Here is a 26037-nt window from a genome sequence, read left to right on the forward strand (position 1 = left end):
CAGGAGAGCAAGATTTACCCGTGGCTGTGTAGAAATACAAGGTAGTGGAAAACAGAGGCTCCCCAGCAGTGAAGGAGGCACCCCAGAAAGAACACACGCAGCCTCTGCCCTCGGAGAACATACTTGCTATCCAGTGAGGGAGACAGGTCTGAGAAATTCCTAAAAATATCAGGACAAGGGCTATGTCAGCCAGGGCTGCCGGAACAGGGGTTAAGCTGGGCTCATCAAATGGCTTAGCTAGATGTGCTACAGAATTAATTTTCAGGCAGGAGGTGACGGGGTAAGATTAAATGATTCCTTTCTCCAGAGGGATTTCCCCACTGTGGTCAAGATAATATAACAATAATCGTATTTACTGGATTCTGCCTGTGTGCAGGCCCCGAGTGCAAAATGCATTATTAGTTATTATTATAATGCCGAATATCCAGTATCCCATTAAATACTTCTGGCAACCCTGTGAGGCAGATGGGATCATTCCAGGTCTATAGATAAGGAAACCGAGGCGCTGAGTGATTAAAGAATTTCCTACAGTCACGCCGTCCAGAGGCGTGGAGTGGAAAGCCAGCCCGCCGGACTCCAGACGGCCCGGCCTCGCCCCTCTCCACGGCCCTGCTTGTCTTGGGGGAGGCATCAGACAGCGGGGCTGAGCCGGTTGTACTGTGCCTTATGTTCCTCACCCGAAGCTGAGAACGGTGAGAGTTTCTCCTTCCTAGGCATGTCGTAAGGATTAATTACAGCTGAGATATATAACTCAGCATAGTCTCTGACATACGGTAATCGACCAATAAACATTAGCTTCTATTACTTTCTGATGAACCCATAATTTTCTCGTCCTCCCCTCTCCCTGTGTGGCTGCTGAGCTGGGCTCGCCCCAGTTTAGATGAGCTGCAGATGCTACTAGAATGGTAATTTTTTTCCTGCGATCCCCGAGCTCGCAGGCTAAGCCTCCCACCCACCCCAGGCTTGGGTGGGAAGCCCTTGATAAGTGTCTTTGCTTTTGGAGAGGTGGGACTTTGTCTTTCTTTGCCAGCCATGCTTGGCTCTTTGGCTCGAGGCTCAGATGTCAGCTGCTTCGCGTTTGTGGCCCCAGGCCTCAGCCCCAGCACCGGATGGACGGAGCCTTGTTGAGAGCAGGGCAGGGAGGAGGAGATAGGAGTGCAGGAGCAGCCGTGGATTCTCAGGAGGCCTGTCCCTAGTACAGTCCGGGTTACCAGATTGCGCCACCACCACCGCAAAGCCCCTCTGGGGCCCTGGCTCCAGCACTGGCTGGATGCATCTAGACGGGGCATGGAGATAGACTGTTCCTCTCTGTGCAGGTGTGGGATGGAGAGCAGCAAGGATGCCAGGTACCGAGGCCAGCATCCGGACCCTCTCCCTGATTCTGCAGGGATACAGAGGTGGACTTCCCTTGGAGATTTCAGTGAGTTGCCTTTGGTGGATGTAGACTCTGGTGAAGGGCCAGCCCTTCCCCCTCTCACGTGGGAGTCTTTTTGGAGCGGCCGTGTTGAAAGGGAAGCCGGATTTGGCCCCGATCACAGAAGAGGCTAATACCATTTACCGAGCCCTCGGCTTAATAAGCACACTGGGTTGAGTCCTTCATAAGTAGTATCTCATTTAAACCTGCCAGCAACCCAGAGAGGTAGCTTTTATGCTCTTTATTTTACAGATGGGCAAACTGAGTCTCAGAAAGGTCAAGGGACTTGCTTAGAGCCAGGATTCAAACCGAGGATGTTGGAATGCTCCGGGCACTTTACATAGAGTTATATCTTATTTGCTATTACTTAATTCTTACGACAGCCTGGTGAGGTGAGCATTATTATTCCCATTAGAGAGCTGGGGAAACTATAACTCAGAGGTGAAGTAAGTTACCCAAGGTGGAGCTCAGATACACAATAGGTCTCTCTGACTGTACCAGGCTGTGAGAGAGAGAGAGAGAGAGAGCGAGCGAGCGAGCTCGAGCGCTCCTGTGGGTGAGACATGACCTCACGTTACCCAGAGCCCCTTGTTTGACACGCGTACAGTACTTTTCCACATTTCCAGAACCTTCTCACTCATACCAGCTCCTGCAGACCTCTCACAGCCACAGCTTGCCAGCTAGGATGGCAGAGATAGCATCTGCAGGCTCAGGGAAGGGTGCCAGGTAAAGGGTGGGGTCAAGAAGTGTTCCCACCCAGAGGGTTCCCCTGGCCCCACGAGAAGCACCCCCTCCCTGGGCCTGTGCGTGAGAAGGGTGCAGGGAGAGGAGTGTTTGCCTGGGTATGTGCCTGTAGGGCAGGGGGTGGGACCTGGCTTTCTCTCTGCCCCCGAGTCAGAGGGCTGTCAAGGCAGCTCTAGTAACCGGGAGTTTACTTCTCCCAGACTCCCAGCTGCAGCTGAAAATACACTTTTCCATCTCAAACTTCCTTCTCCGGGTCCAGCCCCAAGAATGGCTTTGAAGGCCGCTCCCAGGGCTCAGGGTTCAGTGCCCTAAAATGGTAAAGTGACTTGCAGGGAAGTGGTCGAGCCAGGGCATATTCAGTTTACCTTGATGCAGTGTCTCCTTGCTAATAGGCACTGTCTTCAGTGCTGGTCTGCTATCTCCAAATCCAGCTTGTTCTGCTAATCGCAGCTACCCCCACCGTGCCCATAGTTCCCTGGACCTCTGCTGCATGGGTGCACATCAAGCATCAGGACTCCCCTCCCTCTGCCCTGTGTAGCTACTAAAATCCCCTTGGCTCGCAACCCCCAAGGATCCTTGGTTCACATCCTGTTTTGCTTTTGTTTCTTGGCGGCTCCTCTCCTGGGCTGGCACCCAGATTCTCCTGGTGTGGACTGCTGCAGGGTGTCCCTGGTTCGAGGCTCACAGATGACAGCGTGCTGGTCAGAGGTCCAGCTCTGGCATCACACAGACCTGGATTCTCATCTTGGCTCTACCAACAGGCTCTGTGTCCTCTGGTCACTTCATTCTCAGCCTCAGTTTCTGCCTCTATAAAATGGGGGGAAATAATAGCACGAACCTTAGAGCATTGTCAAGAGGAGGATTCAATGAGATTTTGAATGGAGAGTATCTGGGACACGGTAAACGCTCGATAGACTTGAGTTATTGGTGCTGTTGCAGTTAACAGTGGTCTGGAGGCCTGGGGTTCACCTTATTCCAGATGGCAGTTCTGCTCAGATTCCCCCAGCTGCTGGCCTTCCTCTGAGGCTTTTTCCTTGTGCCCTGGGACCTGACTCAGCCCATTACTGGAGCAATAATAAGAAAAATAGGCCAGACTTGGTCTGTGCCAGGTAAACACAGGCCTGTCTCGCTGCCTCACTATACCTAAGAGGGTAGTTTCTGATATGCACATAAGTCAAAGTTTTGTAAACTAAATCTTATTTTTCTTCACCAAGAGAGCCTGCTATTTAAAGGAATATTAGACTGAATCTTTTTTTTTTAACTTAAAGATTATATTTATTTATTTGAGAGAGAAAGACAGCATGAGCAGGGGGAAGGGCAGAGGGAGAGGGAGAAGCAGACTCCCTGCTGAGCGCAGACCCCATGCAGGGCTCGATCCCAGGACCCTGAGATCATGACCTGAGCTGAAGTCAGATGCTTCACTGACAGAGCCACCCGGGCGCCCCCAGACGGAATCTTTTCAAATAATGAAAAATGCCCTTTTACAGTCAGTTAGAACCAAACATCATCTATAGCATTTATTTGCTTAAAGTGAGTTATATGTTAATCTGTCCTGTGAAATCTCTTGGAGAACGTGTGTGATCCTTACAAGAACAATGTTTCACCTTTACACTTTACCCCATTTCTCTGGATGGGCTCATCTGAGGACTGGGAAGTAGGTTTTGTAGACCCCTCGTGTGGCTGGCAAATAAGGCCTGGAAAGATTTGAACACCCCATCCTTGGGGGTAAACGTGGATTCCTGCAGCGGGCAGGGGTGGGGTGCTTCTGCGCCCCCTAGCTCTGGTCTGGGACCCTCAAAGAGAGGAGCATCAAGTTGCTGGGGTGAGAGCAGGACAGAACAGGTTAATAGCATTCTATCTCCAGGAAGAAACAAGGCAGCTACCTGAAGGCAAGGTCTCTTCCTCTCTGACATGAACTGGAACCAACTTCCTTTCTGAGGACTTGGTGCTTCCCCTCTGCACTCAGTCTAGCAGCACCGGGGGAAGCTTCCTGGCTAGCAGGGTACTTCCCAGAGCGTGGCCTTGCCCAGGGACCCGGGAGGGACAGACACTTTGCTGGCATAAAGCAAAGTGGGACTAGCAGCAGGACCTGGGGGTCGGCCCTTGCCCAGAATCTGGCAACTCAGCAAGGGCCCAGTGTTCTCAGGGAATGCTCAGGCAGGCCTCAGAGGGAACAGGATCCAGAGAGTTCAACTTCCCAAGAGGCCATCAGGTGCCCTCTTGCCCAGATCCCAAGGACATCGTAAGTTCTGCCTGGGTGCTCTGAAGAACCAAGGAGAATCCTCTTGGAGGTGATGGAGGTGTCCTGAAGGTAGAGAGAAATGGGAATTACACAGGCAGCTTGACTCTGTTTGGAGTGAGCCCTGGCTCCGGCGTCTACCCCCACTCTCACCCCCTGCCCCGTCGGGCTCTCACTCATCTTTGCAGACCCAGCTCAAAGGTCTCCTTCTCCAGGCAGCCTCCCAGGGCCATCCCCCTTGACCTTCTGTGTCTCAACAGGCTTCTACCATGAGTGGGTCTGTCTCTCGGACCAGACTGTGAACTACTTGAGGAAAGGGTCTGTATTTTATTTATCACAGTAGAGCAGTGTCCGGCATGGGGTGGACGTTCGGCAAGTGTTTCCTAAATAAATGGATTGAGGGATAGTTGGCATGAAAACTGCCCGCCTCCCCAGTCATCCCTCGGTCCTGAGGGCCGTGAACTCCAATCTCTCTGCTTTTCAGGGCCCTCTGTTCTTCATGCTGCTCTCCTCCCTGTCATCCTTTTCTCAGCAAGTGAGCCATAAAAACTTACCCCTTTCCCCAGGAAGGTGAGCTTGTTGGGATTATGCAAATAGAGTATGTCATGGGCTCCATCCAGTTGGCTTCGGGTAAATATTTCCCAACTCCTCCGCTTGCTGGCTGGGTCCCGGGAGCCAGGAGCTGTTGGCTGAGGCTCGGTGGTTGCTCTGTGCTAGGGCTCCCCATCTAGGGATCCAGGGTCTGCATAGAGGACTCTGACCAACCCAGTGTTTTAAGTGCTTTGAGGATGGGCTTCAGCACCAAGCCACAGAGCCCAAGCCCAAAGGGGCCCCTTAACAAAGGCTCTTTAGGGTAATGCGGCTCTCCTGGGGCTGCCCTCTCCTGGCCACTTCATGGAAACGGTGGGGGCAGGGTTATCCAATGACACCTGATATCACCGTGACTATTTTTCATCAGCAAATTTGGGGTGAATCTCTAACTCTAGAGTGAGCCGAAGACACACAGAGCCTCAGGGCCGAAGGATCCCATAGGTCAGAGGTGCCCTGTTCCCAGAAGGGCTCCCCAGACCACTGCTGTCCCCCACAAAGGCTTTTTCTTCCTCCCTTCTACCTTGTATGTCAATACACTTACTTATTCATAACATAATATCTTCCGACTAAGCTTTCACTCTCTGCGGTGACGTTTTAAAAGAAGAAAATAGAGCAAATTTTTATGAAGTTAAATATATTCAGTTTTTACCATCTGAGATTTTGCTTTTTTTTTTTTTTGGTGTTAAAATATTAGTTTTATGTAATGAAATTATCTCACACCCCTGTCAGATGGCCCTTCACCCTATGTCTCAGCCAAAGTTCACCCAGGGAGTTCGGCCTCACTGCCCAAAATGCAGCCCACTCCAGGGTTGAGCGGATGGCACCATTCAGCCATTTTTTTCTCCTGTTAGACCCCGATCAACCTCCCTGTGGTCACCATCTCTGGAGTTGTCACTCTGCTGGCCTTCACTCCAGGCCCTGAGTCCTTCCCCTCTACCTGAGAGCCGTTCCATATTCGAGAAGGGCTATCACCCCCAAATCTTGCCCGTAACATGCAGATATCCACAAGTCCCCCAGTGGTTCCACACATCAGGTTTCTTCTGACTGCTTTCCTGAAAGCAGTTACACACATAATACAGGAATACCTTCCGGTTGTAAAAAAAATTTTAATAATAGAGATAAAAAGGAAGACTTTTGATCCCTGCCCCATCTCAGCCCTCTCCCCAGAGGTAACTCCTTCTCCCCGTGTGGCGTGGGTATGTCTAGAAGACTTTTCTTTCTGAGCTTGCATGGACATGGGTACATATGGAAATGTATAAATGCTTGTGGGTTTTTGAAAATGCATATATACGTACATATAGGTGTAAAAATTATACTGTGTGTATTCTTCTGCAACTTTCTTTTTAAACTTAAAGATGGAATTTATAGATTGTTTCATGGCAATACATATCGTTATATGATTTTTGCTAATGACCACATAACATTCTATGGTTCCAGTGTAAATTTACTTTTTTATTACCCTATTGATGGGCAGTTGGCTATTTTAAGTTATTTTTTTTTTTACAGTGCTCTGATGACCCCTTTGAACTCCTATGTGCCTTGATGCCTTTATATGCGTATATTTTGGTCTACCAATCACCCTCTTTAGGCGTAATATCCACAGGTGTGCAACATTCAATTGTCAGATGACATCTGGTTAGGCCAGAGCACAGTGGGGTCCCTTGTTCATTCGCTCATCCATTTCCTGATTCAACAAACTTTTATTGAGCAGGTACTTTATCTGTGTTATGCCCTGATAATGTCGTTCCAAGCACAGACAAGCCTGGAGCTGGCCAGTCTTCATGGAACTTAACACGGTCAAACAGGGGAACCTCCCTCGATCCTCTACTTCCGTTAGCACAGCCTAGCCTACAGATTGTTTTAAAAGATAATTATATCACGCTGTCAACTTACCTGCTCTTAGAATTCATTAATGTCTCTCAAGTATTTTTAAATATTTTAATATTTAATATTTTTAATATTTGATATTTAAATATTTAAATATTTTAAATATTAACTATTGCCTCAACTTGTACAGCTCATTTTCATTTTCTCAGTAAAGGATTCTTATATTTGCTCCTACGTTTTTATCTTATTACTTTCTTCCCATCCTTCCCTTTGTATTTTCAAGATTTTTTTTTTTTTTTTAATCTTGGTATCTTGGGGCAAAGTACTAGGTAGCCCTGTTCCTCATACAGAGATTTATGAAGTGTGCAAGCTATATACTTCAACCCATTTATTGATCACATTCATAGTAAGACTGGACCATGCGCAGAGTCCAATGGCATGCCATGGGAAACGTCCTTCCTGGATGACAGTTACCTGTTAATTAATCCTATCTCGACCATATGACCCCATCTTGACCTCCAGGGGTAATACATACATGCACATATACATACATGTATATGTGCGTACATACAATAACTGCAGCATTCGCCTGATCCTCATTTCAAGGAACCCGATAGGAAAGGAAATCAGCCTAGTTTGGCATGGCTTTTTAAGTCAGCATGATACGGTGGAAAGAGAGTTGCTTCTGGATCCAGTCAGACCTAGGTCTGATTCAGGTCAGATTCGAGGTCTGATTCAGGTCAGATTCGAGGTCTGATTCAGACCTAGAATCACATTCCACCTCTGCCACTTTCTGGCTGCAGGACCTTTGGGAAGGCATTTGACTTCTCTGAAACCCAGCTTCCTGTATTCTAGGATTGTCGGAAGCATTTATGCATTAATCCCCCCCATGGATCTAATAAGCACCTACTAAGTAACAGGCATCATGCTCTGCTGGGCAGGCCATAGCAAGCAAGACAGGTCTCCCAGGTAATAAATGAGCACCATCATTATCTTCATGTTGTGGGGGCAAAAGCAAGGAACGCCTTCCTTGGAATACATTTTACAGACATTTAGCCCAAGTCCTTGAGACCTGGGTAAGAATCCGAGATTATTTCCCTTTTCTAGGTAGGGAAACAGATAGATGTTTAAAGAATGCTTTGACTCAAGTTCCCTCAATATTTTCATAACAAATTTGGTAACTACTCCCGAACCTTAGAGAATTTAGCTTACACTGTCAATTGCAGCGGTTCAGCCAATCATTGTCCCTGGAGCCCTATCCCTGGCTAATAAGGGTAACAGGATAGATATGTACTCAATAAAAATAGAACTAAAGGGTGAGCCCAATGTTAAAGAGAACTCCATAGAGTTACTATAGTGCCTCACTTATCCAGAAAGCCCAAAACCTCACCCATTTAGAACCCCACTAAGAATAAGAAGGGAGAAAACCAAACCCTTTCTCAGAGCCTTCAATTTTTATTTTAGAAACAGTTGTAATGAGCTTAATGATCTGGTTTTTCCAGCCCTTAGCAAATAAAAGCTGCAAATTTGAGCTACTATAGGGGTTGCTAGAAGCAAACATACCAACAGTAGCAGATAAAAATCTGGTGTGAGAAAGGAATTTAAAAAGCAGAGCTGCAAAAAAACCACAAACAAAGAAACAAAAAAAAACCCCCAACAAACAAACAAACAAACAAACAAACTACTGGGGGCCCTGTAGTGCCTGGGCCAACAGAAGCCAAACACTTTGTCCCCCTGAGGGCATGACTGCTTTTAAAAGGAGTTCACAATTATGACTTGAGTCATTCACTAAATTATCTTTCAGGGACTCTTCAAGGGAAAGTAGAGATATATATATCACCTTTTAGCAAGATCCCTATTCAAAATGAAACCAATCAATATCTATCCCTAACTGAAATAAGTATCTTTGGAGCTGCAAGGGGAGAGATTTTGGGGACTGAAAATCTGCTTATGTGGGAGGTGTAGGAAGAATCCTAAGGATTCGAAAGATGTGCTGGATTTTAAATCAGAAGACTCGGGTTCAGATTGTAGTTCTGCTAGCCAGCCATGTACTTTGGATAAATCGCTTACCTTTCATCAACTTTGTTTTCCTCAAGTGTAGAGTGGGAATAACATCACCTGCCTTTTCAATCTCATGGGAATATGCTGAAAATCAACCAAAATTGCATGTTTGAAAGTGCTTTGTAAACCGTAGAACATCATGGAAAGGTCTAAGGGAGGTCTGCAGGCCACATCCCAGGCGGTGGCTGCTGGTAGACGGTGACTTAAGATGCAAAAAGAGAAGGATTTGGGTTATTACTTAACTGCTAAACACACACGCACACACCGGAATATCCGGGTGTGTGTGTGTGTGTGTGTGTGTGTGTGCATTGCCATCACGTGCCCCTAAACCTCTCAAGCGTTTCCTTTCCCCAGGCAAAAGAAGAAACTCTGCAACTAACTTTAACACCTCGTAAACTAAAAGGTTCTACATGGACACATGACATTTGGAGTGCTTCTGGTTTCTAATCTTCTTTTTCTTCTCATTTAAAATTAATAATTAGCTTTTGAAAATTAAACAGTGCAGAACTGTGTGAACTCACAAGGGCACGCCTTCTGGAACCCCAGCGGCCCTCCACCCCATCATCCATCCAGCAGTGGGGTTGGCTGTGGCCTTTCAGACTGGTGTCTGGGTTGGTTCTTTCGCTCCTGTGGACACCCAACAGGGAATTCCCGAAATACACAGTCCTTTGTTACGAAGGAGAAAGCTTCAGGGGTAGAACTATGTTTTCCATCCCCAGATCTCTCTGTGCTGTTTTGGCCCCAGGCGCCTCCTCACCGGTTCTTAGCTGGATGGTTGCACTTGACCCCCTTTTATCAGTTGCCCTGCTTGTGCCGTAGCCTTTCCCGACCCATCCTCCACACCACTGTTGGCATAACGGAGCAGAACGGCAGTCTCTCCGTGCTATTCCCCGCTACTTGCAGGGGCCCCGGCTGCCCGTCCCGGCCTCCCTCTCCCTACCCCACATGGCAGCTGCTCAATTGCTTGTTGCTCTCATCCTCTGCAACTCTGGATGAGCTCTTCCCACTGCCTGGCATGCCCGTCTTTGCCTTCTTGTGGTGAGCCCCCTTCACTGTTCAGGGCTGCTCAGAAGGACTTTTCTTCTGTGGGGTCTTCCTTACTTCACTGCCCTTTCTCTAGTAGTGCTCTGCCCTGCCACAGTGAGTGACAGTCTCTCCACGCGACCACTGTGCACACTTCTCATCGCTGCAAGCATTGCATGGCAGCTGGTTCCTCCCTGCGAGCTGTCTCCTGATTCACCTGGGAGGCCCCTGTTCGTCTTTGTGCCGCTAGAGTATACAGTAGGCTTTGTTCCCCAGAGTATACAGTAGGCACATACTAAATCCTCGTTGCGCTAAAGTGAACCGGGAAGGGGACCTTTATGGGACAGGAAACCTCTGTTTCAAGCATGCCACATAGGAGACCAGCTGATGCCACTGCTATTGGAGTAGACCCAGTGTTGGAGGGTCATGAGGGGTGCCTCACTTTATTTGGGGGTGCCACAGGAGTACAAGACACAAGGACCTCAGCCTTACTAGAAGACTGTTCTCAAAGACAAGAATTACCAGGGAAAACTCTTTACTTTTCATTGGTAACCAATGCTCCGACTCCCAGGGGCAGGCTTCCCCGGGGCCAGGCAGCTATCCAGAAAATGCCAAAGAGAATCCCATTCAGACTTGTGGCAGGCTTTACTTTCAATAACTGTGGAGGCCCCACGTACATGTAGCAGTCTCAGGCTCCCCTTGTGGAAATGTTTACACCAACCATGCACCACATGTGAAAACAACGTGGCACACAGAGGAGACAGGGATCCACAGGCACATTTCTGGGTGGGAAATTCGGCGGGGTGATGCCCAATGGGGTTGCCTCACAGGGTGGTACAGACAGAAGAGGAGGGAGGGTCTGGAGGTGAACGACCCAAGTAGAAAGTCAGGCTGTGCTCTGCCTGGCTGTGTGACGGCGGGCACGTTACATACATTCTCCTAATTGTGGCTACATCTGGATAAATGTTTGATAAGATTATTTCCCTCATTGAATTATCATGAAGAATAAATGCTGGTATATTTGAAAGTGCTTTTTAATCTCTAAAGTGCTAAAAAAATATTATGTTCTCTCTTTCTGGAGCTGAAGCTTTTGGAACTAATCTGTGGAGTGCTTTGCAGGCACAAGCTGGTGCTGTGTATGCTTGTGTCTGTGTGTCCAGGACAAGCAGGACATCTTCCTTACGTTACTTTCCTTTGGAACCCACCGTAAAATATACAGTGGGATAGGGATTTCATGGCATGGCTGAAACTTCGCTTTTCCCTCCCTACTTATTTTCCTTATGATGAGGGAGGGAGGGAAAGAGCAACTATCAAGCTCCTGGAGTGCATTCCTACACGTCAAGGAAATACAGAAGGCTGGTTCCTAAGCCAAGTATGTTATGTTATCATATGTAGTAGACGTGTGCTTTATCTGGACGTAAACCTCACCCCGTGCAGGGTGCAGTAATCGAGAACTTGGAGTGGGGCCTTTCTTTTGATGAAATTTCATTAGAATAGTGGGATTAAGGTTACTGCTGGGTTATGACAGGAACCAGGGTAGGTGAGGACCATCAGAATGATAGGAATAGAAGAACAAGCCACACCACAGTGCACTGGAGTGGATAGAGTACTGAGTGGGGAGTTAGGAGACCCATCCTAATGGGCCGTGGCTTGCCAGCAACTCTAGCGTGCTCCGAGCAACTTATTTCCCCTCTCTGGGCTTCGGGACTCAAGAGCTGTAAAACGAACTGTCTGGACGAGGTGATAGCTGCATTGCCTTCCGGTTCTTTTTTTTTTTTTTTTCCTTTCAGATTTTATTTATCTGAGAGAGAGAGTGAGCAAGAGAGAGAGCATGGGGAGGGGGAGGGGCAGAGGGAGAAGCAGGCTTCCCGATGAGCAGGGACCCCAGTAAGGGGCTCCATCCCAGGACTCCAGGATCATGACCTGAGCCAAAGGCAGACGCTTAACCAACTGAGCTACCCAGGCACCCCTCCTTCCAGTTCTAATGGGGAAGGAAGGACATCAACACTTGTTGAATGTCTGCCTTGCACCTGGCATGCCTGCACTTTGCTGCCTTGAAGAATCTATATGAGTCTGTGAATCCGTCACACACAGGTGAGAGTTAGGTTTATGGGGAACTATGGAGCCAGATCGACTTGGCTTGAAATCTCAGCTCTATTATTTACCAGCAGTGTGACTTTAAAAAAGTCTCTCAATGTCTCCAAGCCTCAGTCTTTTCATCTGTAAAATGGGTCTGATGACAAGCATACTTTATGCTCCCAAGTGTCCTCCTCCCACTCTCTTTTATACATTATGAATTTCTTACACAGATTCCATCTAGTCTCCTTCCCTCCTTTTGTGGAGAAACAGTCTAGTGCCTAGAGAAATGAACGAAGTCACTGAATATTAGATCATGCAACTTGTTAGAATCAGGGATGGAACCTAAAGGCAGGACGCCTGGTTGATCCTGAGCCTTGTGCTTGCTTTCTGGATGTCTCTCTCTCTCTCTCTCTCTCTCTCTCTCTCTCTCTCTCTTTTTTTAAATAATCATCCTCCGCTCTGGGAAAGACAGCAAAGTCAGTCTGCGCTAGGCAGCCCAGGCGTATGCAGAAGATCCCAGTGTGATGGCAAACTGCATTCGCTCACCAGACCCCTCCCAAGAATAGCCACTGGGCTCGGGAACCGTTTTCAGGGTTTGATTTAGAGACCATGCTCAGCATTTCTTTCCCCACTGCACCTCCTACCTCCTGTACTTTCATTCATTTGAGGGCAGAACAGCTCTGTGTGTGGGCAAATCAACTGTTCTGTGAACTCCTCCCTAGACAGTCATAGCTCTGGGCTCTTCTCCACCAGGTGGGCTCCCAGGAGAACCAGAAGAGTCCGATTCAAAAGGGATCAGGGTCAAAAAAGAGAGCTCCCATCAACCCACGGGAAGGGAATGCCACAGGCATCTCGGAAGGGCTCTGAAGGAATGCAGTGTAAAGTTGCTCAAGTCCTGGGCACCAAGAAGTATTAGTGAGGATGCGTCCTTGGTGAGGGCACAGCCCCTTCCCAGAGTTATTAAACTTGAATGCATGGACTTATGTGCCAGAGGGAGAAGAAAACTTTTATGGGTTTAAAATGATGGGGTTTTTCACACATGTGTCAGCACTAGCAATGCTAGGTCTTAAGAACTGAAGCCAAAGCATTAAATAACACGACTGATAAGCTTGTTGCATTTCCAGAGTAGGTGCAAGCCAGAAAAACAAGGATGCCTCTTTGAAATGTTTCTTTCCAGGAGGTGGCAACTCCAAGTGGCCCAGGCTTCCCAAGAAGCTATTAGTTTATTCAAGGGCCCCTGTCTCTTCTCCTCCTTTGTCTAGAGGTTTGATGCGGTCAGGAAGAAGATCCCAGTGTCCATAGGCAAAGGTGCATCTAGGCCGGTCTGTCGTAGGTCCCACTAGAGACCACGGAATGGGTGAGGCCATCTCCCCAGGCACTTCCCAGAGGCATCTGAAGAGGAGGGAGTCTTGTACTCCCAGGGAACAACCAAGAACCACGGAAAGAGGAGAGTCTCCCAAGCGAAGCTATAGCCAACATCTCCTGGGGGACTCTCAGCCTTGTTCACTGAGTTGAGCTACCTGCCTGCCCCCTTCTACCCCTTAAAATATATTTTTAGGATATTTTCATGAGCAACGTGTTTGCTGCCAACCCTTTATAGATCAGTTACAAAACAGAAACTGTTCCTTACTGCTCGGGAGAAGTGTAGAAGGGGGGGAGAGAGAAAAAAAAAAAAAAAGTCTTGCCTGTAATTGAAGGCAGGTTGGGAGATGTTCACGCTTTGAAATTCTCCTTCTTGTGAAATGTTTATGAAACACTTTCCACAAACGAGTTATGCAACCAAGACAACAGCTTTGATCGTCTTCATTGCCAGTGATCTGTTCATTAGCGTTGGGCTGTTTCCCCCGGAGAGAACCATGTGAAACTGTCATGGGAGGGGCTAAGGAGGAGTACTCCAGCACCCCCTGCCCCATCACATGACCCCAAAATAGATGGTTCATAAGGAGGTCCACGGGTATGTCTGGGCCAGAACACCACCTTTGTCATCACCCTAGTCTATGCTGTCTCCTATCCCTGGGAAGTCTGCAGTACTGTTTTGTAAAAAGAGCACCAGGAAAAACGTCAGAGGATCATTCCCTTAAGGGACTTTTACCAGTGTCTTGTTATGTAACTTTATACGGATCTCTGAAGCTCTCTGGTCCTCCGTGAGATGGGAAGGTAAATACTCGTCCCCACACCCCCCCGGTTGGGAGGCGAAGCCAAGTAAGAATGTGTGAAGTCTTCCAGCTCTTCAGGGGGGGCTCTCTCCTCCCAGAAGGAGGCCACAGCTTTCTCAAGCAGGTGATGTCAGGGAGTTCATTGGGATTAGAAAAGATAATCATGCAGGATGACTTTTTACCTCCCTGGTCACTGCCCAAGACTCAGTGTAATACCTGTGCACAGTGCAGTGGGCGGAGAAAATTCTGAACTAATAAACCTTGTCTAATACACGGACAGGATGGTCAGTGACTGTGACAGGACAGAGCCCTCTGTGGCAGCCCATGTCCCCAGGGATTAGTCCGTCCTGAGCAGGGCCTGGAGAGAGATTCCATTTGCGTGAGAAGAACCACCAAAGGGACCCTGGAGACAGTCTGAGATTCCAGGCAGGCTGTGGGTTTGGTTGGGTTTTCACAAGTACGGGGGAAATTGGATTTTCACCCAATTTGCCTCGGGTTCTCACATTAGAAGTCAATGGGATTCCAACAGAAGCCTCTCTATCTCACCATCCAGATCCACAGCCAACACCCAGTTGCCTGGAAAGGCTCCAATCTTTTCCATTCGACAGCAGTGAAAGGGATTTTTTGATTTGGGAAGGGCTTTGTTTCTTAATTTCGTAGTTTCTTAGCCCGTGGACTCAGAGAATTGCCAGAGTGTGCTGGAGGCTGGAAGAGCCCTGGATGTGCCTTTCCTCCCTTCCTCTCTTCTGAGACCCACCCACCAAAGCAGAGATTTTAAGAACTTGTCCTCGAAAAAGGAATCTCCTTTAGTGTCTCTCAATTTGGTTTGCATAGGACTCTCTTCTTTGGGGGTTACTGCCAGCCACTCACACCCAAAGGCTAATGAAGTATGAAAAATGAAAGAAGAAAAATGTTGGTGAAGCACAAAGTCAGGAGAATGACACATGAGGTTTGGGGTGGGGGAGGGGTGGTCAGAACGCCCCAGATGAACGCCCAAAGGGATTTTCTGCTATCAGTTGCTTCATTTGTAGAACTGGGAGGTCGGCAGTGCCCCTAAGAGGGTTTGGAGGGCAATTGATCCAGGAAGCAGATGAAAGGGTGCGTTTTCTTTTATGATGGCACTGGTTTCTGAAATTAAGTGTTGCAGGAAGACCTGGCACTGATTCTAACAGATAGCGCTCAGGTTGGAGGCAAAGCACATGTTTTCGAGCTCTGTCATAGCTGCACCTTATCTCCTTTGCGCATAATGAGTCTATAAAGGAACCCTGCCACTTGCCTCTGAGCTGGCGCCGTGCCAAGCCGCCCGCGGTGGACCTGGACCGGCGTGCCTTTGGCTCCAACTTTCTGCGCTCTCCCTCTGTCCCCCTTCCTCCATCCCGCCTCACCCAACACCCCCCCAACACCCCCCCCCTAGGATGAGGGATGCCCTGGGGCAGGAGGGGGATCTAGAAGGGAGATGCGGGGAGGGGAGGCTGGTCCCCAAAGGCTTTGCTTCAGTAAAATCTCTTAGAGCAAACCTTAAGGGTGGTGGTGGTGGTTGGTGGTTTTAAATAAGTAGTCTTATCTATTCCTAGCTTTTTTAAACCTGCTAACAAATGTTTCCCTGGAATCTAGGATGTGAAAACTTTAATTTCTAGGGGAAGAACTAGGACACCAGAGCTTCTTAGACGGAGATGCCAAGCGTGGGTGGGAAGAGCTGAGGGGCACTGGGGGGTAGGGTTGGGGGCTGTCTTGGAAATCCCTCCCGCGTGGCCATGGCTTTAGGGTTTTCAGAAAGTCTCAATTCTCTGTCCCCACTGTGCTACTTCCAGTCTCTCTCCCTTCCTCCTCTGCAATTCCAAGGCTCCAGAATAGGTCTCTTTAGGTGAGAGAAGAGAGGAGTGATTTGGAAAGATGGTCCCTGGAAGAAGCACCCTCTTACCAATTTTGGTGTAACCCTGGCTTGTTGGTGCTGTGTAGGTCCGCTTTACCTAAGAACATCACAGCAAGCTGGACTAGACAAGTCTGCCAAATGCACTAGGGAACTGGAACTTTCAATTCCATTTTAGGACTGGAAGAGAGAAAAATCATATAGAATCATAACGGATGGAGAAACCAAGTCTCCTACAGGCGAAATGATGGCTGGAGGTTACATAGTAAGTTAGACTCAGGGTTAGGACTTAGAAGCAGGGTCTAGCTCCCTGTTCAACGTTCTCCTGACTGTATCTTGCCGGAGACTCTAGAGAGATGGGTTCTCTTTTTGTCTTTTATTCAGTTAACTCACATGAATTCCCACTATGTGCAAGGCACCACATTTAGGACACTAGCTCTTTTCTTGGTCTCTGACGTCACTCAGTAGGATCTTCCTAGCTCTCCAGCCAAAGGGAAATCTTTCTTTTGTGATCCAAAGACCATTTCTCTGCAGTGATGAAGCACAAATGTAGCTGTTAATCTGAACCTTTAACTTGGGTTAAACTAAGACAGGAGAGATTCTAGGATGTCAGTGACACTCCCAGTGTAGACCAGGAAAATGGTTCTATGGCCAAGAATTTCCATCAGAGGGTCTCCCCAGTGTCTTTTAAAAGGTATGGTCTAGATCCTATGCTCTTTGTCATATTATATGAATTCAGTCACTTGGCTCCCCCCTCTCCAGTGGACTTCCCGAAAAGCTGCCAGAGGGAAGTTTTCTCTGGGTGGGAGGAGGGGTGGCATCCTGCCCTGCCCTTGGACACCTGGGAAACCCACAGGTGGGTGGTTGTTGTGCTGTCATCAAAAGCTGGTGGATAGAGGCTAGAGAGGGTTTAGAAGCCATCGCAGGCCCCTCGGGCTGCAACTGCAGTAGTGACTATGAGGGAGACATGTCCCCACCTGTAGGGAGACAGGCAAAGACTGTCACCAAAGCCACATGGGCGAAGAGGCAGCTGAGCATGAAGAAGATGGGTAACTGTGGAAAACAAGTTGGGGATGGAAGGGAAACTGGCTCCCAGACTTGGGGATTTTGTGGACCAGGAATATAAAAAACAGAGTATGGGGAAAATTGATAAAGGGTTGCCTTTTTTTTTTTTTTTACATAATAAGGTGGCGAGTTTTTATTTATTTATCTGTTAAGATTTATTTATTTGAGAGAGAGAAAGACTGCAAGCAGGGGGAGGAGCTGAGGAGAGGGAGAGAGAGAATCTCAAGCAATTTCCATACTGATTGTGGAGCCTGACACGGACACTTGATCCCACCACCCATGAGATCATGACCTGAGCCGAAACCAAGAGGCAGATGCTCAACCAAATGAGCCACCCAGGCTCCGCGAGGTGGGGAGTTTTTACAATGCCATTTGGGGGGCGCCTGGCTGGCTCAGTCAGAGGAGCATAGGACTCTTGATCTCAGGGTTGTGAGTTTGAGCCTCACATTAGGTATAGAGAGTACTAAAGAAAAAAATAAAAAATAAACAAAAATAAAATACAGTTTAGGATCAGCATCATTTCACAAAAGAAATTCTAACATCTCCCCTAAGGGAAAAAAAAAGAACATCATCTCAGAATTTAAAAGAAACATTTGACGTCATTACCATATACTTATTTTTTCTCATCTTATTGAGGAAGAGGGTAAACTGCCCTTCGTACTGGCACAGCCCACCGACAATGCTAAGGGATGAGAGATCTCAGGTAATCCCTCCCCACCTGCTTACAGATTGTGACTCCAGAGCGCCACTCGCCTCTCTCTTACCAGCGGAAGGGCACAAGCAGGCAGGAATATCAAGCTGCAACCCCATAGGCACCATAGGCACTGAGCTAGCTCTTTACTTTCTGGGCTTGTCACTCATCCACTTTGACCTTTTCCAAGTCTCTGTTTCTGCCTGCCTGGGGAAGGCCCAGAACTGATGCTCTCTTCCTGCTTCCACTTACAGATCAAAACTGAGGACCTCAGTGACTCCCTGCAGCAGACCCTCTCGCATCGGCCATGCCACCTGAGTCAAGGACCTGCCATGATGCCTGGAAACCAAATGTCCGGGGTAAATGCCACCCCATGCCAGGGAGCCCTGATAGTCTCAGCGGGCCAGTGAGTTTAATTCAAGCCTTCTGCAACATGCTTCACCTCTAGACCTGGCTCTCAGGGAATCCAGATTGGTCTGAAAAACCACCGGGGAATGCGACGAAGGGATGGAGGCCTGGGGGTGGAAGTGGGATGACAGGGGAGCCCTCTTAAAGAGAAAGCCTGGCTACCTCTACCTCTCTGGGACAAAAGGGAGCCGATCTTGCCAAAACAACGGACCGAGCAGCTAGGGGGCTGGTGTCTGCCAGCCATTTTAGGGGAGCCCTATGCTGACATCCACTGCTACAGATATAGAGCAGTTCTGTCTCCGGTGAGCCCACTCTCCTCCCTCAAGCTTTTGCATCAAAGCCAAACTAGAACAGAGTGCTGTGGGGGGAAGAAGGAGGCACCCTGAAACAGTAACGACAAGTGTCTGAGAGGGCGGACGTCCATGTGGCCAGCCCCTCTTTTGGTCTGGATGACCTGGGGAAGACATACTACCCTTTTCTAGAAAGATTTAAGATTAGAATGTGCATCCATTCCTTCTCTTCTTGATCCAGCAGGGGTTTACCCCGTCTCTTGTGCACTGAGCCTGGGGGTCTGGATCCCCCAAGCATTGAGATTGGTATTTACCCTTTGGGAGCTGGTGGAAGGAACCCAAGGGACACAGACTTTCTGTCTAATCAAACTTTTTGTATTAAAACCTAATAACTTGCTCCTTCCTCCAGGAAAGGTTCAGGCCCAGGAAATGGCTAAGACATGACTTTTAGCAAAGCCAAGTGGCGTGAGATTAAAAAAAGAAGATTAGCTGATTGGGATTACATGTCATTTCTAGGGCGAACCTCTGAGAGATGGGTAATCCTCAGCCCGTGCCTCGGACCTTTCCAGTCTAGCTGGGAGACGAGACTGACAGACACAAAAGTTGAATAACAAATCAAAGTTTAAATACGATGGGCGGCAAGGCACTGCTTGGCTGAGTACAGAAGCTGTAACGATGCCAGCATTAATAGAAAAGCTACTACGTGCCAGGGACTTGAGCTACGCAGAGGCATAAGGCAAGGGCACTGCCAACAAAGTCTCCGAGTCTGGAGACCCCATGGGATAGATGGAGCCAGCACCCCCCGCGTGTAAATTCTGTGATGCCTGTGCTCCTCCCCCTCCCCCCACCCATGTGCAGGACGTGACCTCCCTCCATCCGCTCCAGCAGCTCGTGCTGGTTCCCGGCCACCTACAGTCTGTATCTCAGTTCCTGCTATCTCAGACCCAATCTGGGCAGCAAGGTAAGGACCCTGGCTGGCGTGTCCCACATCCGCCAAGTCCAGCAACATGCCACCACTGCTTGCTGGATGAGCGAGCCCAAGTGTGGGGTGAGTGGCTCACCCCTCTGGCTTTAAGACCGGCTTGTCTACATCGGCGCCTGGGGGAGGGACGCCCTGGAATTGCCCCTCCAGGCAGAGGATCCTCCTCTGCTTCTCCCTCTCTGTCTTCCTCAATTTCCTGGTCAGTACAGACTGAGGTGCAAGGTAGCCCGGAGCTGGGGGCAGGAGGAGGGGCGGCGGTACAGGGAGGAGGAGCTCCTGGGGATCTGCAGGGCGCGCAGGTCCCAATTCCTTGGAAATCCTTCATCTCCGCAAAGTGGGCCGCGACTCTGTCTGGGTAGAGCTGCAGCGCCACCCACAGGCTGTAGAGGGGGTTTTCAGGTGTTCTTTGGCAGGGAAATGGCTACCAGAGAAGGTCTCCTTGGCCCAGAGCAAACAAATTAGAATATGCATAATAATAGCTAGTATTTCTTGAGCATGATATGCCAGGAGCTCTGGTGAGTGATTTTCTTGACATTTTTCAAAATAACCTTGTGCGGTAGATAGTCATACTATGTCTCCCGTAACATAATAAAGTTCTGTAACAGTTTGTCTGAAACCTGTGTTCTGGGCCATTGCCCTGTACTGCTTCCCTCTCTCTCATCCCTACCAACTGGCCCAAGGGATGGAGGGTGTAGAAGTTTTCCACCAGCGTACGAATCCCAGGTAGAGGCTTTGGAAATCCAGAATCCAACTCTGTCTTCCGTCCCTAGCACCCGCCCGAATTACAGTTCCTATCCCTAGGTTCCACGGCATCTCAGAGCATTTTTATTATGACGAATAAGAACATACTTGAACCTCCAAGTATCTATTTTAGTCAAGCAGTGTCTATCATACTCCTAGAATAGGAAAGAGAAGGTAACAGTTAATTCCCTTCCTCTTTGGAAGATAGTGATATCAAAATGGCCAAGACATAGACATATAACCAATGAGGACAGTGTATGATAAACGGGGAAAAACAAAGAAACAAACAAAAACCCCTCAAAATTTGGGGTCAGAAAACTCATTGGTTAAATTTTTTTTTTTAATCACTTACTAGCTGTATGTCCTTGGGAAAGTTAACCTAACCTCTCTGAATAAAAATAAAGTAAAATGAAACAAAACAGAATAATAGTAAAAAATAGAATAAGAGTAAAATTCTACCTCACAAGGTTATTGAGGGTTATTTGAAATAATGCATATGAAAAGGCTTTGTGCATTTCAAAATGCAGTATACATGTTAGATGACTACTAGTATTCAAGCCCCTGACTCCCGGTTCAGAGCTCCTTATAAGAGCTTTTTGTTTATTTTAATAAGGAAAAATTAAGCCCTGACTTATACAGACTGGGGAGCATAAAGGTCAGCATCAGCAGATCCGTACATCAGTGGCCCGGAGCAGCTTAGGGACAACAGAGACCCCAAGGTTTGAGTTTGTGCTGAGTGATCCGGGCAACCTGCCCCATTGTCTGCTTGGGTAGCTTGATGGCCCCATTCCTGCCTCGAGAGCAAGAGCTCCCTGCTGTGGCCCTTGCTAGAGGGAGGCCACAGTCATGACCAGAAACCAGGCAGAGCCCTTCATGGACCATTTCCCCGGAGAGGGAAGGAGAAAGTGGTCCTCAGGCAGTACAAGGAATGGGTAGAGACCATACCACCAGATAGAGTTTCCAGAGGCTTGGCCCCTGGTCTTCCCTCTCTCTCTGACCTTCCTCCCAAGTAGAAAATGTCATTCTGCCAAGAGCCCCTGGCCAATGGAGCTGTCTGGCCCCATCCCCTTGGTCGGGCATCCTTGCAGACTTGCCCCGGCCTTTGCAGCCTACTTCTGTAGGCACAATGGAGCTCGTCAGCGCCTCAGGTCCAGCAGCCTCTCCTTCCCTGTTGGATTTCTTCAGCCGTGGTTATCAGATGCCAGAGCAGGCTGCCTTGAGCCTCCTCGGCCCATGCACCAGTCCAGGCTGGCGGGCAAGCGGAAGGACTGGTTTGGGGATGGCTGTTTACATATTTATCCCCATGTCTCATTCACCTCCACCTGTGTGTGGCAATGCCAGGGCCGTGCCTGTGGGGGCCCTATTCACAGGGCTCGGGGTGGGTTGAGGGACCTGACCAGGTCTCAGGGGGTGGGGACAGTTATCTCCGTTCCAGAGCTGTGGAGCGCGTCTTTCAGATGGCCTGGATTTTATTTGTTTGTTCCTTTGTCCCTCCCCTTTCACCCAGGTCTGCAGCCAAATCTTCTCCCCTTTCCACAGCAACAAAGCTCTCTCCTCCTCCCGCAGACTGGGCCAGGCCTGGCGTCCCAGGTAAACAACCCCATTCTTCCTGTTTCCTCCAGGAATGCCTCAGCTCTTGACAGAGAAGCTCATTGGTTTCCCCCCACCCCCTGGATGGGGCACTTACCCCTCTGGGAAGAGGGACTAGCAAGGGATTATCCCTGTTCACACTTGGGGAACACAAGCCACAGCCATGAGAAATGATTGACCCAATATCACCCACGGAGCCAGAAGAAGAGCCCAGAGATTTCAGCTCCTAGGCTCTCCTGCTCTGTAGGGCAGGCCCTCCACTCTGGCCTTGAATGGGCCTTGGCTTCACTCACTCCCCTTAGGACCAGGGGTCAGTTAACTCTCCAGGGATGCCACGGTGACCACCAGCCCTGCAGCGGGTGCTCTCAAGCCCCAAGGAGGAGACCAGAGTCCCATAGGCCTGATGTCCCAAGACTGCAAGGCTACAGTCTCTCACCTCTGGGTCCCTCTTAAGACCCACTGTTCTAGACTGCCTCCTGCAGCGTGTGCGCATCTGTGGGTCAGGAGGTCTGCGATCTGTGAGAGGGGCAGTTTGCAGAGCTGCCGTGTTTCCACCCAGCACCTGGTTGCCATTTAGAAGGCACCTCTTCCTCTGGCCAGATGCAACCTCATGCCAGGTGTGTGGCTTGCTAAGCGCGGCAGGAGCCGTATGGGGGTTGCCTCGCCTCGCCTCGCCTCACCAGGGTGCCCCCGTGCAGTTAATAACCTGCACGGCTGCAGGACATGGTCTGCAGGGACAGTCGTGCAGAAGAGCCGGGAACAACTGCAACGCCCCAGTGTCCCTTCTCTGGGCTAAGATCCCCCACGCATCACTAAGGACCCTGGCTCTCGAGGGCTAGAGAGACCACTGACGGCATCTGGAAGGGGAGAGGGTGCCATCTAGTGGCTAATAGGAATGGGAACACGGGAGTCCTGAACTCTTCTTCCTCCTGAGGACTCAGAATTTCATCATTACAGACTTAGATCTGGAAGAGATCTTACAGAGGCCTAAGATCAACTCTTACATCTTGCACTGTAAGAAGCAAAGAAACTGTTCAGAAAGTTATCAAGATCGTCCTGGGCAGCGGTAATAAGGGACTTGCTTGGGGTTGTGGCAATAGGAATAGAGAGGAGGGGGCGAACGGGGAGATGTTTGAGGAAGTTGAAGGAATGCAACTTGGCATCTGATTGGATGTGAAAGGGAGGGAGAAGAAGGTCTAGCAAAGAACTCAGCACTTGTCAGATTACAGAACAAATGAATCAAGGAAAAGGAAGTCTCAGGAGGGCTGAAGCTTTGCCCTGAGGGCCACCCCACCCTGCAAAGCAGGATCAAATCCATAAGGCTTCCGAATCATTCTGTTCTAAAAGATCCTTCACCAGGGAAAGGAGTCCTTCACTTCTCTTGGGTCCTTTTACCTTCCTCCTCTTAAGGATGCCCATCTGAGTGGTAAATCTGCGTGTCTTGGAGGAGACAAGGAGGAAAGTTAACCCCAGTCCAGAAAAAGAGTGAGCTGGGAAAGGGAGAAAAGAGGGTGGACCTGGACCAAGTTGTCCACATGGGCAGTGGCCCTGGGACTGGACATGGTCCCTGGCCCCCTTGGTCTGGGATTTGCTCCTTGTGGAGTGATGGATGTCTTCAGGAGCTGGATTCACTCCTGACCCCAAAAGGGCATAACATGGACTCCAGGTTTTAAGGTCCATTTTTCTATGAAAATAACCTGAAGGAAGACTATCTCTTGGACAACCGTAAATGAGATCAAGCTATATGTAGATGGCACTGGAATACCTCTGATTGAAAAACAAACAACAACGAAACACTCTCAGGAAAGAAAAGGATGGGTTAGAAAGTACAATGGCAGTCGCAAGAGTTTAAAATTCTATGGAAATTCTATTAATATAACAAGTCTCAGATGTCCTCTGTTCTCTTCAGTTAATGCCTGTTGAACACCTCAGTTACTTTGCTTTGTGGAAAAGAACAGGCAGGCAAACAACCTTTTTCCCCATCCTATTCTGAGAATTGTTTTGGGAATCTTTGTAAACAACCCTGCTAGCTCCTTTTACGGTGGAAAACTGAAAGAAGGAAGTTACCTGCTCAGAGTCAAACAATGAGTCATAGCCTAAAACCCAGAAAGGACACCTCCCTGTCTTGCACTCCTACTGTTTCTGCCCAATTATTCTAGCTATTTGCTGTCCTTTCATAGAAACCCTCAGTTCTCACTTCCACACCACTGAAAACACAGGAATCAAGTGTACCCAGGGGTCTGTCATCCTCTAAGTGGACCTGTTAGTACACAATAACAGAAAATGCCATTTGATCAGTTGATTATTTGTGGATCTATTTGGCATGTGTTCCCTCTTAGGCAATTGGGCGCCCTGGGCTGCCAGGATCTTCTTTAGAACCTCAGCTGGAAGCGTCCCCACATCTCCCAGTGCCCAAGCATCTACCCAGCTCTGGAGGGGCTGACGAGCCCAGTGATCTGGAAGAGCTGGAGAAGTTTGCCAAGACCTTCAAGCAGAGACGCATTAAGCTGGGCTTCACACAGGTCTGGTTTGCAAGGAGCAAGAAGGAATTGGGTTGAGTGAGTGAGACGGGGCTTCCTGAACCTGGAGTTCTATGTACTTGGGGCAAGCCCATTGTGTCGCTGTGTCCCCAGAGAATAGGGCATGGTTGTCGTGGGTAAGGAAACTGAGGACACTGCTGGGGGACAGGGAGGAATGAAAGCCAGGCAAGGGGTTAGGCACATGGGCACAGCCCACTCGGAGTCTGAGGAGGGAAGTGATCCAAATTCCCCGAGAGGGAAAACACCTGGAAGGGAGCCAAGGTGACAGGCGGGTGCTTGGAGGTTCTCGGCGTACGTGGTTGGTGCTAGGATGGTGGGACAAAGGAGAGAAGGAGCCTGTCTCTCCGGCTTCTCCCTCTTGATCCCCACATGCAGGGAGATGTGGGGCTGGCGATGGGAAAGCTTTACGGCAACGACTTCAGCCAGACCACCATCTCGCGATTCGAGGCCCTCAATCTGAGTTTCAAGAACATGTGCAAGCTCAAGCCGCTACTGGAGAAGTGGTTGCACGATGCAGGTAGGCGGTGGAGACGCAAGGGTGGACAGTGCCCTAGACAATTCTGCAGGGAAGGGGCTAGTGGCCTGTCTGTGTTGGGGTTTGGGGCAGTCATCATGTAAGACCCCTTCTTCTCCTGAGTCTGGAACCATTTGAGAAATAAGACATGGGAGACAGGCAAGTGGAGATGGAAATGTCGGCTTCATTCCTGAGAAGGCCCTTTGGAGGACATGGCGTTAGGTCGGTGGCCCATGAAGACTTGGCCCCATTCTCTTCTCCACCAGAGACCCACCCAGTGTAGACCTTAGGGCAGCACCCCAGAGTGAACACACGTATCCACCTTGCTCTCTGGACCGTGTCTAGTTTAGGAAGATAGGGAAGTGGGTCCTCTAGGGTCTCACGGGGGAGAGGGGAACGCCATAGACACAACACACGCCCTTTATCCGGCTAATCTTGAGTAAGTCTTCAGAAGGCAGGGAGTTACGGTGAGCTGGACTAGTGGGGTTGGCAGGATTCAGTCCACAGGGCGACCTGGGAGGCATTCCAGGAGGTCAAGGGTGTAAGCCGAGGGCCAAGTGTTTGGAATACTTGATGGAAGAGTTTGGCGTCAGGGAGCAGTGTGGGACAGGGTTTCCCCACGGCATTATCGATGTCTTGGGCCAGAGCAGTCTCTGTTGTAGGAGGCTGTCCTGTGAACTGCAGGGTGTTTAGCTGCATCTTTGGTCTCTACCCACTAGACACCAGCAGCACCTGTCTCCCACTGAGACAGGCAAATACGTCTCCCAACACTGCCAGGTGTCCCCTGAAAGGGGGTGCAAAATCGCCCCTGGCCGAGAACCAGTCGTGTGGGCAGAGAGAAGGAGCAGAGTCTATGCCGGGCAGGACTCTAGTCAGTAGATACACGTGGATGAGTGGTCACTGTGGAGAGGAAGGATAGGCAGCCAAGGGGGTTGCCCCCTCAGAAGTCCCTCCATGTGAACATGGGAGGGGCAAGGAAGCTGCCCCCGACAGGTTGTCCCTTACGCAACTCTTTTCGGATCACCGAAGTGAGAGAGATGACCAGAGGGGCTGAGGACCTTTGGGAAGAGGCCTTGTAGGTCATTTCTAGGGTGACCCCCTCCCGGATGCCTGAATCCTTCCTGAGGGGTATCCCTGCGCATTGGCCCTACAGCCTCGGCTCCACCACTTAAACACTGAAAAGAAAGTGACTTCAACACCAACATTCTGGCA

General features: G+C 49.3%; 1 protein-coding gene across 5 annotated transcripts in view; it reads left to right on the forward strand.

Moving 5' to 3' along the window:
• The window catches only part of POU2F3 (POU class 2 homeobox 3), a 74231-nt gene that overhangs the window by 37006 nt on the left and 11188 nt on the right, over window positions 1-26037 (forward strand). For all 5 annotated transcript variants that reach the window (XM_073904029.1, XM_073904031.1, XM_073904032.1 and 2 more), the window contains exons 4-8: window positions 18015-18119; window positions 19317-19419; window positions 21689-21771; window positions 24111-24293; window positions 24687-24828. In XM_073904029.1, coding sequence (XP_073760130.1) covers window positions 18015-18119; window positions 19317-19419; window positions 21689-21771; window positions 24111-24293; window positions 24687-24828 — 616 coding nt within the window. The remainder of the gene's footprint in view (window positions 1-18014; window positions 18120-19316; window positions 19420-21688; window positions 21772-24110; window positions 24294-24686; window positions 24829-26037) is intronic.

The sequence above is a fragment of the Callorhinus ursinus genome, unplaced genomic scaffold (assembly GCF_003265705.2).
Source record: "Callorhinus ursinus isolate GAN/ISIS: 27379988/994484 unplaced genomic scaffold, GSC_fseal_2.0 scaffold19, whole genome shotgun sequence".
In the NCBI taxonomy this organism is placed as follows: Eukaryota; Metazoa; Chordata; class Mammalia; order Carnivora; family Otariidae; genus Callorhinus; species Callorhinus ursinus.